Source organism: Colobus angolensis, unplaced genomic scaffold, assembly GCF_000951035.1.
Source record: "Colobus angolensis palliatus isolate OR3802 unplaced genomic scaffold, Cang.pa_1.0 Scaffold59, whole genome shotgun sequence".
NCBI lineage: Eukaryota > Metazoa > Chordata > Mammalia > Primates > Cercopithecidae > Colobus > Colobus angolensis.
The window spans coordinates 4,201,241-4,215,710 of record NW_012119487.1 but is presented as its reverse complement, the minus strand read 5'-3'; the positions used below and the strand labels follow the sequence as shown (position 1 = coordinate 4,215,710).

At 39.5% G+C, this 14,470-nt stretch overlaps 1 protein-coding gene across 1 annotated transcript in view; it reads left to right on the top strand.

The window, feature by feature from the left end:
• The window catches only part of ANKRD45 (ankyrin repeat domain 45), a 62,235-nt gene that overhangs the window by 2,294 nt on the left and 45,471 nt on the right, over positions 1-14,470 (top strand). Inside the window, exon 2 of the mRNA XM_011962334.1 lies at positions 8,989-9,325. Within this exon, the coding sequence (XP_011817724.1) occupies positions 9,004-9,325 (322 nt within the window). The 5' untranslated portion in view covers positions 8,989-9,003. The remainder of the gene's footprint in view (positions 1-8,988; positions 9,326-14,470) is intronic.

Sequence of the window (14,470 nt, the reverse complement as noted above, 5' to 3'; positions counted from 1 at the left end):
GGAGTCTCGCTCTGTCGCCCAGGCTGGAGTGCAGTGGCGTGATCTCGGCTCACTGCAAGCTCTGCCTCCCGGGTTCATGCTATTCTCCTGCCTCAGCCTCCCAAGGGGCTGGGACTACAGGTGCCCAGCACCACGCCCGGCTAATTTTTTGTATTTTTAGTAGAGATGGGGTTTCACCCTGTTGGCCAGGATGGTCTCAATCTCCTGACCTTGTGATCTGCCCACCTCGGCCTCCCAAAGTGCTGGGATTACAGGCGTGAGCCACCGCGCCCGGCCTGGGAGACAGATTCTTAAGTCTGCTTCTGCAGTCAATCTGTTGCAATAAGTTGTTTTGAAATGTGTAAAGAAAATTCCTCCTTACATAGATATATAGTTGGAAAAGGGAAGAGTATTTTAATAGCTTTTTCAGATAATTGTGCACACTTTTTGTGACTGCACCAAAACTCTACAAGTGGTAGTTTCTTTTTTTTTTTTTTAAATGGAGTCTCTGTTGCCCTAGGCTGGAGTGCAGTGGGGCAATCTCGGCTTACTGCAACCTCTGCCTCCCGGGTTCAAGGACTCTCCTGCCTCAGCCTCCTAAGTAGCTGGGACTACAGGTGCCTGCCACCATGCCCGACTAATTTTTTTTTTGTTTTTTTTTTTTGTATTTTTTGTAGAGACGGAGTTTCACCATATTGGCCAGGCTGGTCTTGAACTCCTGACCTTGTGATCTGCCCACCTCAGCCTCCCTAATGCTGTGATTACAGGTGTGAGCCACTGCAGCTGGCCACAAGTGGTAGTTTCTTAAAAGCTACTTGCATTGTGGAATCTGAAGCCATGTCAATGAACTTTTCATACTGTGTTACATTAAAATCTATTGATCTGTCTTATACTTTGGATCTTCTACCCATGCTTGATATTGTAACTTAATGGAAAATGGCAGGGGGAGTGAAGCTGATTTTGTAAAGGAGAAAAGCAGTCGTTAGCAAAATGTTGCTTCATTTAGTTATATCAATTTTCCAAATGTTAACATGTTTCATGCTGTAATATTTTTAAAAGCCCACTTTCATTAATATCACCTCTGATCTCATCATGAAAGTATTGGGAAGTTGTTGGCCAACACATGGCCAATAGGAGTTTTCTAAAATGTAAATTGCAGCTGGGCACGGTGGCTCACACTTGTAATCTCAGCATTTTGGGAGGCTGAGGTGGGAGGATCGCTTGAGATTGAGACCAGTATGGGCAACATAGCCAGACTCCCTGTCTCTACAGAAAAATTTAAAAATTAGCCTGGTGTGATGGCATGCAGCTATAGTTGCAGCTACTCGGAAGGCTGAGTTGGGAGGATTGCTTGAGCCCTGGAGTTCAGGCTGTAGTGAGACGTAATGGCATCATTGCACTTCAGCTTAGGTGAAAAAGTGAGATCCTGTCTCAAAAAAAAAAAGAATAAATAAAATAAAAATAAAATGCTATTTGTATTAGAGTTCTTCAGAGAAACAGAATCAATACAATATATATATAATCCTCTGTATTTGTGGATTAAACCAGCCCTGGATCTAAAATATTTGGAAAAAACATGGATGGTTCTGTTTGTACTAAACATATACATACTTTTTTTCTTGTCATTATTCCTTGAAAATAGGCAGAGAGAGTGAATTCTCCCTTAATCTTTGGTTGTATTCAGGCCTAGTTATTTTTCATAAATTTTTTTTTTGTTAACAGGTAACGTGTTTAAGATGAATTAATATGTACTTTATGTTTTTTTTTGTTGTTATTGTTGTTTTTTGGAGACTGGGTCTTGCTCTGTAATCCAGGCTAGAGTGCAGTGGCGTGATCATGGCTCACTGCAACCTCTGCCTCCTGGGCTCAAACGATTCTCTCACCTCAACCTCCCAAATAGCTGGGACCACAGGCATTTGCCCCCATGCTCAGCTATTTTTTTTTCTATATTTTTTGTGGAGATGGGGTTTCAGCATGTTGCCCAAGTTGGTCTCGAACTCCTGAACTCAAATGATCCACTCACCTCAGTCCCCCAGACTGCTGAGATTACAGGTGTGAGCCACTGTACCCGGCCTCAGTTTAATTTCTCATATAAATATTAATTTAGATGTAATCCACATAAACAAAAATTCCCTAGGGTTCTCAATTTTTAAGACTGTAAAGAGCCCTGAGATCAAAGAATTTGAGAACCGCTGCCCTAATTATGTTGGTTCTGGGCTGATATAGAAATTAAGCTCCATTCAAGAGTATAGCAAGAGTAGCTGTAAGTATTCTGGCCCAAATTGTAGTTCAAGATTTGATCTAGTTTGTCTGCATATCTCTGAATTAACCTGGGATCAGACTGATCTCTAGATGTGGAATGATATGTTGGTAATCAAGTGTCTGGTGGTGGTAGGGTAGAAAATTATTTGTTCATACCCTGCATAGGAATAAACTATGGAATATTCAAAAAAGAGAAAGAGCTGGGCCTGGTGGCATGGGCCCGTAGCCCTAGCTACTTGGGAGGTGGAGGCAGGAAGATTGTGAGCCCAGCTACTTGGGTTCCAGGGCAGGAGGATAGCTTGAGCCAGGAATTCAAGACCAGTCTGTGCAATATAGCAAGAACTTGTTTTTTGTTGTTGTTGTTTTCTTTTTTTAAAAAAGAAAGAAAATAAATAGTAGCATTACCATCTTTTCTTTTGCTTCATGGATGATTTTGCTGGAGGTTTGATGATGACCTAATAATGATAATGGTAGCTTGTATTTACTAAATGTTTCCCATGTGCTTGGCATGTACATCATTTAATTTATTTTAATTCTTAGAACAATCATAGTCTAGACTCTAGTGTTATTCCTACAAGAGAGTAGGTAAATTGCCCAGTATTATGCAGCTAATAAATTGCAGGATTGGATTGTGAACCCAAGTCTCTCTGACTCCAAAACCCATTGCTCTTGGCTACGAAAAAAAGCACTGGGAATTGCAAGCTTGACTTTAAGAGTTATTGAATATATACAACTTGTTAAGAATTGTAGTAAGTGTGAAAGTAACACAAAGAAATGTAAAGCTTCATTCCTGCCCCCAGCAAGTTTACAACCTAATTGGACAGATGTCTTACATACTTGAAACAATTAGAAAATAATATAACATCATATTTGGTAGGTTGTATTGTGTAGACTGTACACAATGGCCTTTGGAGTTCAGAATATTGAGAGGCCAGTGTGCACTCAAGAGAGGAATTAAGGAAAGTTTTAGGAAGAAAGTGGGTTTATAGCTCGGCCTAAATAGGATTTGGGTAGTTGGAATGTAGGAGATGTAAAGCTATTCTAGGTCTCATAACAGGAATACCTGTGAAACAAAAATAGGAATTTCTCAGTATCTTCAAGGTCTCATGGCTGGGTCCCTGGTGTGCCAGTGAAAGCCATTCCTAACACATCCTGCCTCTATTCTCCAAGGTTTGAATATGGATATCTTTAGCAAAAATGTTTCAAAAGATTGCGACTACTATTAATAGAGTGACAAAATTATTGTCTAATAATAATGGACACTTTTGAGAGTGAAAGTAGATGCTATTAAAAATTATACCAGGAAAACAGATAAAATGAGAAATGTCCTGCATACATCGGGACATATGTCACCCAAGCTATTAACCATAAACACAAGCTGTTTAACTTCTGTTAGAGTTCTTCTTGTTGATTTCCTGGTATAGTCTCCATAGTGCTTATTCAAGACTCATGTTTTTACACACTGTGGGTTGCATCCCATTTAGTGGGTGATGCAGTCAATTTAGTACGTGGCACCCAGTTTTAAAAATATAAAATGGGACAAAAAACAGTGATATGTTACCTGTAGTAAAGAGAAATATTGCTTTGTTTTAAAAAGAAATATGTATGTACAAATATAGTCATATATGCAATGTATCCATGGTAAAATTGTCCATTGTTACCGATCAATAAATTATGTGGTCACTCTATTGATAGAATTTACATATATTTACATATAAAATTAAAATGAAATGACATAAACTAATATATATTATATATTATAATAGAAATAATTTATACAAGATATAAAATAATACATATGTATTTGAAGAGACCAACCATTATCCTTTTAAGCTCCAGCTATTATGCTTGAAATCCAGTGAGAAGGAATTAAGCATTCCTGGAATTTGCAGTCTATATATCTGCTTAGATCTTATTGCTTACTATTTGGGCATGTGGCAACACCAGTATTACAAGAGAGACTGGAAAATAGTCTTATTCCACCGTAAAGATCAGTTTAAAAAATGCCTTGTTAAAAGAAAAGAGGGTGGGCTTCTATTCTAAAAGAAAAGAGGGTGGAGTTCTATTCCAAAACAAAAGGAGATTAGATTTTGGGGAAGACAACTAGTAATTACTGGGAGGCTGAAAATGAGGAAACCAAGGGAACTGTGGAGGATCAGACCACAAGAACCACAGCATCTTCTCATAGCAGGAAGTTTGATCAGCATACTATTTCTGTCACTTGTGATGAATGCCCTTCAACTAGCCTCATTTTCTTGTATCCCTTGTTCAAGAGTCAAGATCGTGGGATGGAGCCCCTGACTGGCTGAGCTTAAATAATGTGCCTGCCCCCAGGCTTGTGCTGAGAGAGAGAAAAGAAGAATCCTGCTTCTTCATCTTCTGATGTGGGAAGTTAGCTATATCTTTTATTAGAATTATCTGAAACTGAAATAGGCGTGCTTTAAAGAAGGGGTGTGTGTGTATGTGTGTGTGTGTGTGTGTGTGTGTGTGTGTTAGAAGGGTGGGGAGTTGGATGTCAGACACTGAAGAATTTTTCCACTATAATTCTTCTGTAAAATGAAAGAGTTGAACTAAACCATCTCAAATACAAGACATGCACTGAATCTTATGGTTGAGTCATTGTTGATTGGGTAACTCAACTCCCATTTCCAATCCCTGTCTGCCTTGCTTGCCTCTATCATAGAGGCTGGAAAATCAAGAAACTTGCTTTTTTTCCCCCCTCTCCTCTTAAAGATGGGGTAGCCACACCACATTGTACAGTCTGGCCTTTGAGATATTAACTGGAAGTTTGTTGGGACTTGTTAGGAAAGATTTTTGTTTTGCTTTCCCCTTAAGAGGGATTGGAGGGATTGATATCACTGGTATCCTCTAGGGGATTCCCCATTTTTCCTGCCATGAATTAAGATGAGATTCCAGGAGTTATAACATGAGGCAAGAGTTGTGAAGATGAAAGTCTTACACACTAACTATGATGGAGTGATAGAGATTGGATCTATATTTTTGAGCTGCTGAACCATCTCCATCTTTAAATTTCTCATTATGTGTGAAAAGAATCTCCTACTTTTAAATAGTCAATCTTATTTGGCTTTTCTATTATTTACAGCCAAAGAATTCCTAATGGCTTAGAAGCATTATACACATTTATAGAAGGAAGGGATTAATGTAGGGTAGTAATAGAGAGGATTGTAATATTCTACCAATTTAAAATGCATATCACAATGAGCTTTTTTTTTTTTTTGAGACGTAGTCTGGCTCTGTCGCCCAGGCTGGAGTGCAGTGGCCGGATCGCAGCTCACTGCAAGCTCCGCCTCCCAGGTTTACACCATTCTCCTGCCTCAGCCTCCCGAGTAGCTGGGACTACAGGCGCCCACCACCTCGCCCGGCTAGTTTTCTGTATTTTTTTAGTAGAGACGGGGTTTCAACGTGTTAGCCAGGATGGTCTCAATCTCCTGACCTCGTGATCCGCCCATCTCGGCCTCCCAAAGTGCTGGGATTACAGGCTTGAGCCACCGCGCCCGGCCACACAATGAGCTTTCAACTATTATCCTATTTATTTTCTTTACTTCACCATAGAAGTAAATGACAGTTTTCTTTCAGCACTCTTTAGGACTGTTATTTCTTAAGAACACGGTCAGAAAACTATGGCCTGTGGAACACCACCTGTTTTGTAAATAATGTTTTCTTCAAACACAGCCACACCCATTCATTTGTGTATTGTCTATACCTACTTTCAAGCAACAACTGCAGAGTTGAGTAGTTAGAATAGAGACAGAGGGCCCACAAGCCTAAAATATTTGCTCTCTGGCCTTTAACCCCTGCTTTGGATTTCTGTTCCATTTTCCTGTGGCCTTCGTAGTCTTTGTCATTCTCTGCAGTCCTACTTCAATATCACCTTGATTTTTCTTTTTCAAGTTTTTTCTCTTCACTTCCCTGTTATTTCCTAGTGCTTCACCATGTTTATTTCCTTGGAAACACTTATAACAGTCTAAAATTATCATGTTTGTTTTATTTTTTATTGCCTGTGTACAATCAGAATATATGCTTCATGATAGGAGGGATCTTTCCTAACTTGCTGAATCCTCAGGATCTAGCATAGTGCCTGGCATAGAGGAAGGAATCCATTAAATACTGAATTATATGAGTGAATAATTAAAGCCCTAATTCACACTAATTTAGACTTCTCCAATAACTGTCTAATTGATTTTTCTTTTTTGCCTCTAGTCTCTTATTCCTCTAATCTATGTCACTCAGGCTTGTCAGACCAATCTCCTTGAAACCTACTTAGTTCCTAGCACTAAAACCTTCAGCTAACTGTCCTTAATTGTTCCTTGCTCTATCAGTTGCCTACAGAATCAAGTTCAGACTTATTAATGCAATCCCAGGCTCTTTTTAAGAGCAGACTTCTTGCTTATTTTGAATGGCTTATACTTAACCAAATTGGCCAACATGCTCATTACCAAAAATACCTGTGATCTTTGCTTTGGTGCTTTAACTTAGTTATTCCATCTGGAATTTCCTTCCTTCTGACTTCTGAATGACAGTCTTGCCCATTCCTGATGGCTCAGCTTAAATGTTAATATTCTTTACTAAACATATGATTCCCTTTATCATATTTCCGGCATCTCGTCTTCTCCCACTACCCTTCACCCTGGTAAACATGATCTTGAATCTGTGTTCAATCTTGCTTTTTGTCTTTTTTTTCTGTGTAGTGTTACTGCATCTACTTGTATTCCTAAAAAGTCTGTTCAATTACTTTTCACTTGACAAAAAAAAATATATATATATATGTATATATATATATATATATATATGTATATATAAAATCTTGGCCGGGCGCGGTGGCTCAAGCCTGTAATCCCAGCACTTTGGGAGGCCGAGACGGGCGGATCACGAGGTCAGGAGATCGAGACCATCCTGGCTAACACAGTGAAACCCCGTCTCTACTAAAAATACAAAAACTAGCTGGGCGAGGTGGCGGGCGCCTGTAGTCCCAGCTACTCGGGAGGCTGAGGCAGGAGAATGGCGTAAACCCGGGAGGCGGAGCTTGCAGTGAGCTGAGATCTGGCCACTGCACTCCAGTCCAGGCGACAGAGCAAGACTCCACCTCAAAAAATAAAAAAAAATAAAAAAAAAAATCTTTTGGATTTATATTTTTCATGTGATATGTTGATAAGATTCATTTATATTGTTCTGTGTCTTACTGCTGTGTGAAAAATTAGCCCCAAGCTTGTTAGGTTAAAAACAACACTCATTCATTATCTTACAGTTTCTGTGGGTCAGAAATCTAGGCACAGGTTAGCTGGATCCTCTACTTGAGGATTTCTCTGAGGCTATAATCAAGGTGTTGCCTGAAGCCATAGTCACCTCAAGGTTAACTGGGCCAGATCTACTTCCAAGCTCACTCAGTGGTTGCTGGCAGAATTAAGTTCCTTATGGAATTGGATTAAGAGGCTTGATTCTTACTGGCTGTTGAACAGAGATCACCCTCGTTCCTTGAAAGGTGGCCTTCTCCATCTCAGCACATGAGAATAGCAAGGGAGAGAATATCAGCAAGACAAAATCACAGTCTATTGTAACTGAATTACAGAATTTACATCACCTCACTATTGCTATATTCTCTTCATTAGAAGCCAGTCACTAGGTCCAACCCACATTCAAGGTGAGGAAATTACAGAAAGGTATGAATACCAGGAGGCAGGGGTGGGACATTGGGAGCATTGTCAGAAGCTGCCTACCATATGGTATACCACTGTAATTTATTTCTTTTAACAGTTATATACGATTTTGTGTGAATATACCAGTTTGTGCTCCTCTTCTTGGACATTGGTTTTCCCTTCTGGGTTTTTTGCTGTTGTGAACAGTGATGCCACAAACATTCTTGTATGCATGAAGGGTCTCTGGTACTCTTCTCTGAATCTTTCCCAGTTTCATATTGTGTTCTGACAGACTGAAACACTAGTAAGACATCCTTAGTTAGATCCTTTTGTAATTCATAGGTGTGATTATTGGGTTTTCATGCTCATGTTTGAGAGGTACCTCCTTCAAACGTTGTTACAACATGGGCACGTTTCCTGTCTGATGTGAAAAAAAAGAGACATCCTTGAATAATTTTATCTAGAATTAATCTTATCCCTTCTAAACTCCTATAGCATTTCTTTTGTTATGGTATTTACTACTTGTCACCTTTTGTTACACTTATTTTGTGCATTTCATATTTTTTCCCTTGAAATAGTAACTTGTTGAGGGTAGGAAATAAATCTGATTCTGGTTTTCACAATTTACACAGTGCTTTCAGTATGTGTTACTGAGCGAATGAATTCTGTTTAAATGTCGGTGCCTAATTTTTAAAGTCTTTATAATCTGGCTCCAGTAACCCAGTTATATTTCTCACTTCTCTCATACAGGGACCCTTATTTAGGCAGGTGGGTCTCTTAGACATTCTTTTTCAATCTCTTCCTAATGAATTTAGATCATATGATCTCTTTCTTCTGTTTCTATTGAATTTCTTATTTATTTCACACATTTAACATTTTAGTATATACTTGAGCCGTGTTATATGTACTTAGTCATAATAGGTACACAATAAACTTTATTGATGGAATTGCTGAAGTATCGTACTTTATAGTTATTTTCAACTAATTAAGTATTTTTATACCATCTATATTGTCAGTTGACTGAGCAAATACATAAACAAATACTGATGTGTTTGAGTAGATTTTTATCACTTTTTAATTTTTTTGGTCACAGGTATTTTTGGAGTTAATGGAGTCAGAAGGACCTCCAGAGTCAGAGAGTTCAGAATTTTTCTCACAACAAGAAGAGGAAGATGAAGAAGTCCAAGAACCAGAGGAAACAGGCACCAGGAACCCCCTTTTACAACCTGCTCTCACAGGGGATGTAGAGGGTTTGCAGAAGATTTTTGAGGATCCTGAGAATCCTCATCATGAACAGGCCATGCAGCTTCTCTTAGAAGAAGATGTCATTGGGAGAAATTTGTTGTATGCAGCTTGCATGGCTGGGCAAAGTGATGTGATTAGAGCTTTGGCAAAATACGGTGTGAATCTGAATGAAAAAACCACCAGAGGTATTTTTTCTTTTTTCTCTCATCAGTATTACTTATGATGACCTAAAGATGCCATGTAATATATTTCAGGTTAGATATATTTGATGTGCCTGTTTTATACTTTACGTATATGTGTATATACATCTATATGGGTATATGCATGTGTATACATGTAAATGTCAGTGTTGATATTACATAGTATAGTATTTTAGAACATAGACTTCGCTATTTATTAGCTGTGTGACTTGGCAAGTTACCTGATCTTTTTGTGTTTCTGTTTTTCCATCTGCAAAATGGGGACAATAATTATATTTTCCTTACAGGGTATAATGAGGATGAAATAGGATAAAATAAATATTTTAGTGCTTGGCATATTGTAAATTGATATATAGTAAATGTGTAATAATTTACTGTTATCTCTTTCCCTTGAAGATTTATTAATTGTTAGCAATCATCTAATTAGCTTTTTAAATTCAGTAATTACTTTTTCATATTGCAAATATAATATGTGGTCATGGTAGAAAATAAAAAAAAGATCATCAGCATGATCTTCAGCAAAGAAAGGATATACACTCTCTTCATGCTCACATGGAACATTTAAAAAATATTGATCATATGTTAAGCCATAAAGGAAGTCTTAACAACTATCAGAGAATCTATAGCATATAGTCTGATCAGTGACTATGACAAAATAAAATTAAAAAGTAGTAACAAAAAGATAACTGAAAACTGAAAGCAAGAACACATTTATTTATTTTTTATTTTCATTTTTATTTTTTGAGACAGGGTCTCACTCTGTTGCGCAGGCTGGAGTGCAATGGCATGATCTCAGCTCACTGCAACCTCCGCCTCCCAGGTTCAAGCAATTCTCACACCTTAGCTTCCCGAGTAGCCGGGACTACAGACATGGGTCACCGCGCCTGGCTAATTTTTGTATTTTTGGTAGAGACAGGGTTTCACCATTTTGGCCAGGCTGGTCTCAATCTCCTGACCTCCAGTGATCCACCTACCTTGGTCTCCCAAAGTCCTGGGATTACAGGTGTGAGCCACTGCACCCAACCAAGAACACACTTTAAATCATCTATTGGTCACAGAAGACATAATGAAAATTATGAAATGTTCAAGTGACAACAGCATCACCATGTCTGAACCCATGGGATACAACTAAAATTAAAATTCTAGTATAATACATATATTAGAATATATGAAACATAAAAAAATTAGTAAAGCATTTGACTGAAGAAGTTAGAAAAAGAACAACTGAGTAACCAAAGAAAGTAAAAGAAAATTAATTGAATAAATTAATGACGTTGAAAATAAAGAAATAGGCCAGAGTCCAGGCGCAGAGGCTCATACCTATACTCAGCACTTTGGGAGGCTGAGGCAGGAGTATTGCTTGAGGTCAGGAGTTCAAGAACAGCCTGGGTGACATGATAAGACTCTGTTTCAAAAAAAAAAAAGAAAGAAAAGAAAGAAAGAAAGAAATAGAAAACAGAACAGATGGAAAGGAAAGGATTGACAATACCAAAATCAGGTTCAGTGAAAATGACAGTTGAAAAACATTTGATTTTATATATGTACACACACACACATAATATTTGTTATTGTTCTCTTTTTTTTGAGACAGAGTCTTGTTCTGTCACCCACGCTGGAGTACGGTGGTGCAATCTTGGCTCACTACTGCCTCCGCCTCCTGGGTTCAAGCAATTCTCCTGCCTCAGCCTCCTGAGTAGCTGGGATTACAGGCATGCAACAACATGCCTGGCTTATTTTTGTATTTTTAGTACAGAGGGGGTTTTGCCATGTTGGCCAGGCTGGTCTCAAACTCCTGACCCCAGGTGATCCACCTGCCTTGGCCTCCCAAAGTGCTGGAATTACAGGCATAAGCCACCGCACCCAGCTGACCTTTGATAATATTAATCAGAGAGAGACAGCATAAATTATATTTGGAGCTGAAAACATAGAACATTAACACAGAAAAAAAGTAAGATTTTTAAAAAATCATTAGAGCCAGGTATGGTGGTTCACACCTGTAATCCCAGCACTATGGGAGGCCAAGGTGGGAGGATAGTTTGAGCCCAGGAGTCTGAGACAAGCTTGCCTACCTCCTGGGCTCAAGCAGTGCTCTCACCTCGGCCTCCCAAAGCTTTGGGATTACAGGCATGAGCCACTGCATCTGACCTGTGATAAAAGCTCTTAGGGAAATAGGAATAGAAGAAACTTTCCTTAAGGCTGTCTATCAAAAACCTGAAGCGAACTTACCCAACATTGAATTTTTCAGAAACATTCTTTATAATCAGAAATAAGACTAAGATATTTGTTATTATGGCTTCCATTTATCATTATAATAGAGTTTCCAGCAAGAGCAGTAAGAAGGGTAGAGAAATAACACAGTATTGTGCTAGAGCCAGCTTTTATGAGCTCTGAAGAACTGATTGTTAAAATTTCAGAGTTTTTGTGAATTGGTTGATGTCATGTTGATAGCTATTGAAATTGGCCATGTTGGGCCTTACATCACAATAATTGGCTAATGATACAAATCAGGGCTTTTCTCTCCAGATAACTAGTTATACATTTACCAGCATACTACTGGATATAAAGATCAGAGTATAAGAAACAAAACTCTGATTATTCATAGGTACATAGACTTAAATTTGAGGGAATCTACTATTAGTACTGAGAGAGTTTAGGAGGAATATGAACATAAGACCAATATCCCCATCAGTAACTTTCAATATACCATCAACAACAAGGGAATGTGATAAAAATACAGATCTTATTCATAACAAAATGATAAAGGAACTAGGAATAAATCTGACAAAATAATTGTAAGACATGAGTCCATTGCAAGATGGCCAAATAGGAACAGCTCCAGTCTGCAGCTCCCAGCATGATCGATGTAGAAGACGGGTGATTTCTGCTTTTCCAACTGAGGTACCTGGTTCATCTCATTGGGACTGGTTGGACAATGGGTGCAGCCCATGGAGGGTGAGCTGAAGCAGGGTGGGCATTGCCTCACCTGGGAAGCACAAGGGGTCAGGGGATTTCCCTTTCCTAGCCAAGGGAAGCCATGACACACAGTACCTGGAAAAATGGGACATTCCTGCCTTAATTCTGCACTTTTCCAACAGTCTTAGCAAATGGCACACCAGGAGATTATATCCCGTGCCTGGTTCAATGGGTCCCACGCCCATGGAACTTTGCTCACTGGTAGAGCAGCAGTCTGAGATCGACCTGCGAGGCAGCAGCATGGCAGGCAGAGGGGCATCCACCATTTCTGAGGCTTGAGTAGGTAGACAAAGCAGCCAGGGAAGCTCGAACTGGGTGGAGCCCACCATAGCTCAGCAAGGCCTGCTGCCTCTGTTGACTCCACTTCTGTGGGCAGGGCATGACTGAACAAAAGGCAGCAGAAACTTCTGCAGACTTAAATGTCCCTGTCTGACAGCTCTGAAGAGAGTAGTGGTTCTCCCAGCATGGTGTTTGGGCTCTGAGAACAGACACACTGCCTCCTGACACCCATGTAGCCTAACGGGGAGATACCTCCCAGTAGGGGCCAACTGACACCTCATACAGGCAGATGCTGCTCTGGGATGAAGCTTCCAGAGGATGGATCAGGCAGCAATATTTGCTGTTCTGCAATATTTGCTGTTCTGCAGCCTCTGCTGGTGATACCCAGGAAAACACGGTCTGGAGGGCACCTCCAGCAAACTACAACAGACCTGCAGCTGAAGGACCTGACTGTTAGAAGGAAAACTAACAAACAGAAAGGAATAGCATCAACATCAACAAAAAGGATGTCCATACCAAAACCCTATCTGTAGGTCAACAACATCAAATACCAAAGGTAGATAAAACCACAAAGATGGGGAGAAACCAGAGCAGAAAAGCTGAAAATTCTAAAAACCAGAGCACCTCTTCTCCTCCAGAGGATTTCAGCTCTTCGACAGCAACGGAACAAAGCTGGACGGAGAATGACTTTGATGAGCTGACAGAAGTAGGCTTCAGAAGGTCGGTAATAACAAACTACTCCAAGCTAAAGGAGGATGTTTGAACCCACCGTAAGGAAGCTAAAAACCTTGAAAAAAGATTAAACGAATAGCTAACTAGAATAAGCAGTGTAGAGAAGACATTAAATGACCTGATGGAGATGAAAATCATGGCAGGAAAACTACATGATGCATGCACAAGCTTCAGTAGCCAATTCGATCAAGTGGAAGAAAGGGTATCAGTGATTGACGATCAAATTAATGAAATAAAGCAAGAGAACAAAATTTGAGAGAAAAGAGTAAAAAGAAAAGAACAAAGCCTCCAAGAAAGATGGGATTATGTGAAAAGACCAAATCTACATCTGATTGGTGTGCCTGAAAGTGACGGGGAGAATGGAACCAAGTTGGCAAGCACTCTTCAGGATATTATCCAGGAGAACTTCCCCAACCTAGCAAGGCAGGCCAACATTCAAATTCAGGAAATACAGAGAACACCACATAGATACTCCTCAAGAAGGGCGACCCCGAAACATAATTGTCAGACTGACCCAGGTTGAAATGAAGGAAAAAATATTAAGTGCAGCCAGAGAGAAAGGTTGGGTTACCCACAAAGGGAAGTCCATCAGACTAACAGCGAATCTCTTGGCAGAAACTCTACAAGCCAGAAAAGAGTGGGGACCAATATTCAACATTCTTAAAGAAAATAATTTTCAACCCAGAATTACATATCCAGTCAACTTAAGTTTCATAAGTAAAGGAGAAATAAAATCCTTTACAGATATGCAAATGCTGAGAGATTTTGTCACCACCAGGCCTGCCTTGCAAGAGCTCCTGAAGGAAGCACTAAACATGGAAAGGAACAACTGGTACCAACCACTGCAAAAACATGCCAAATTATAGAGATCATTGAAGCTAGGAAGAAACTGCATCAACTAACGGGCGAAATAACCAGCTAACATCATAATGTCAGGATCAGAGTCACACATAACAATATTAATCTTAAATGTAAATGGGCTAAATGCCCCAATTAAAAGACACAGACTGACAAATTGGATAGAGTCAAGACCCATCCGTGTGCTATATTCAGGAGACCCATCTGATGTGCAGAGACACACATAGGCTCAAAATAAAAGGGTGGAGGAAGATCTATCAAGCAAATGGAAAGCAAAAAAAAAAAAAA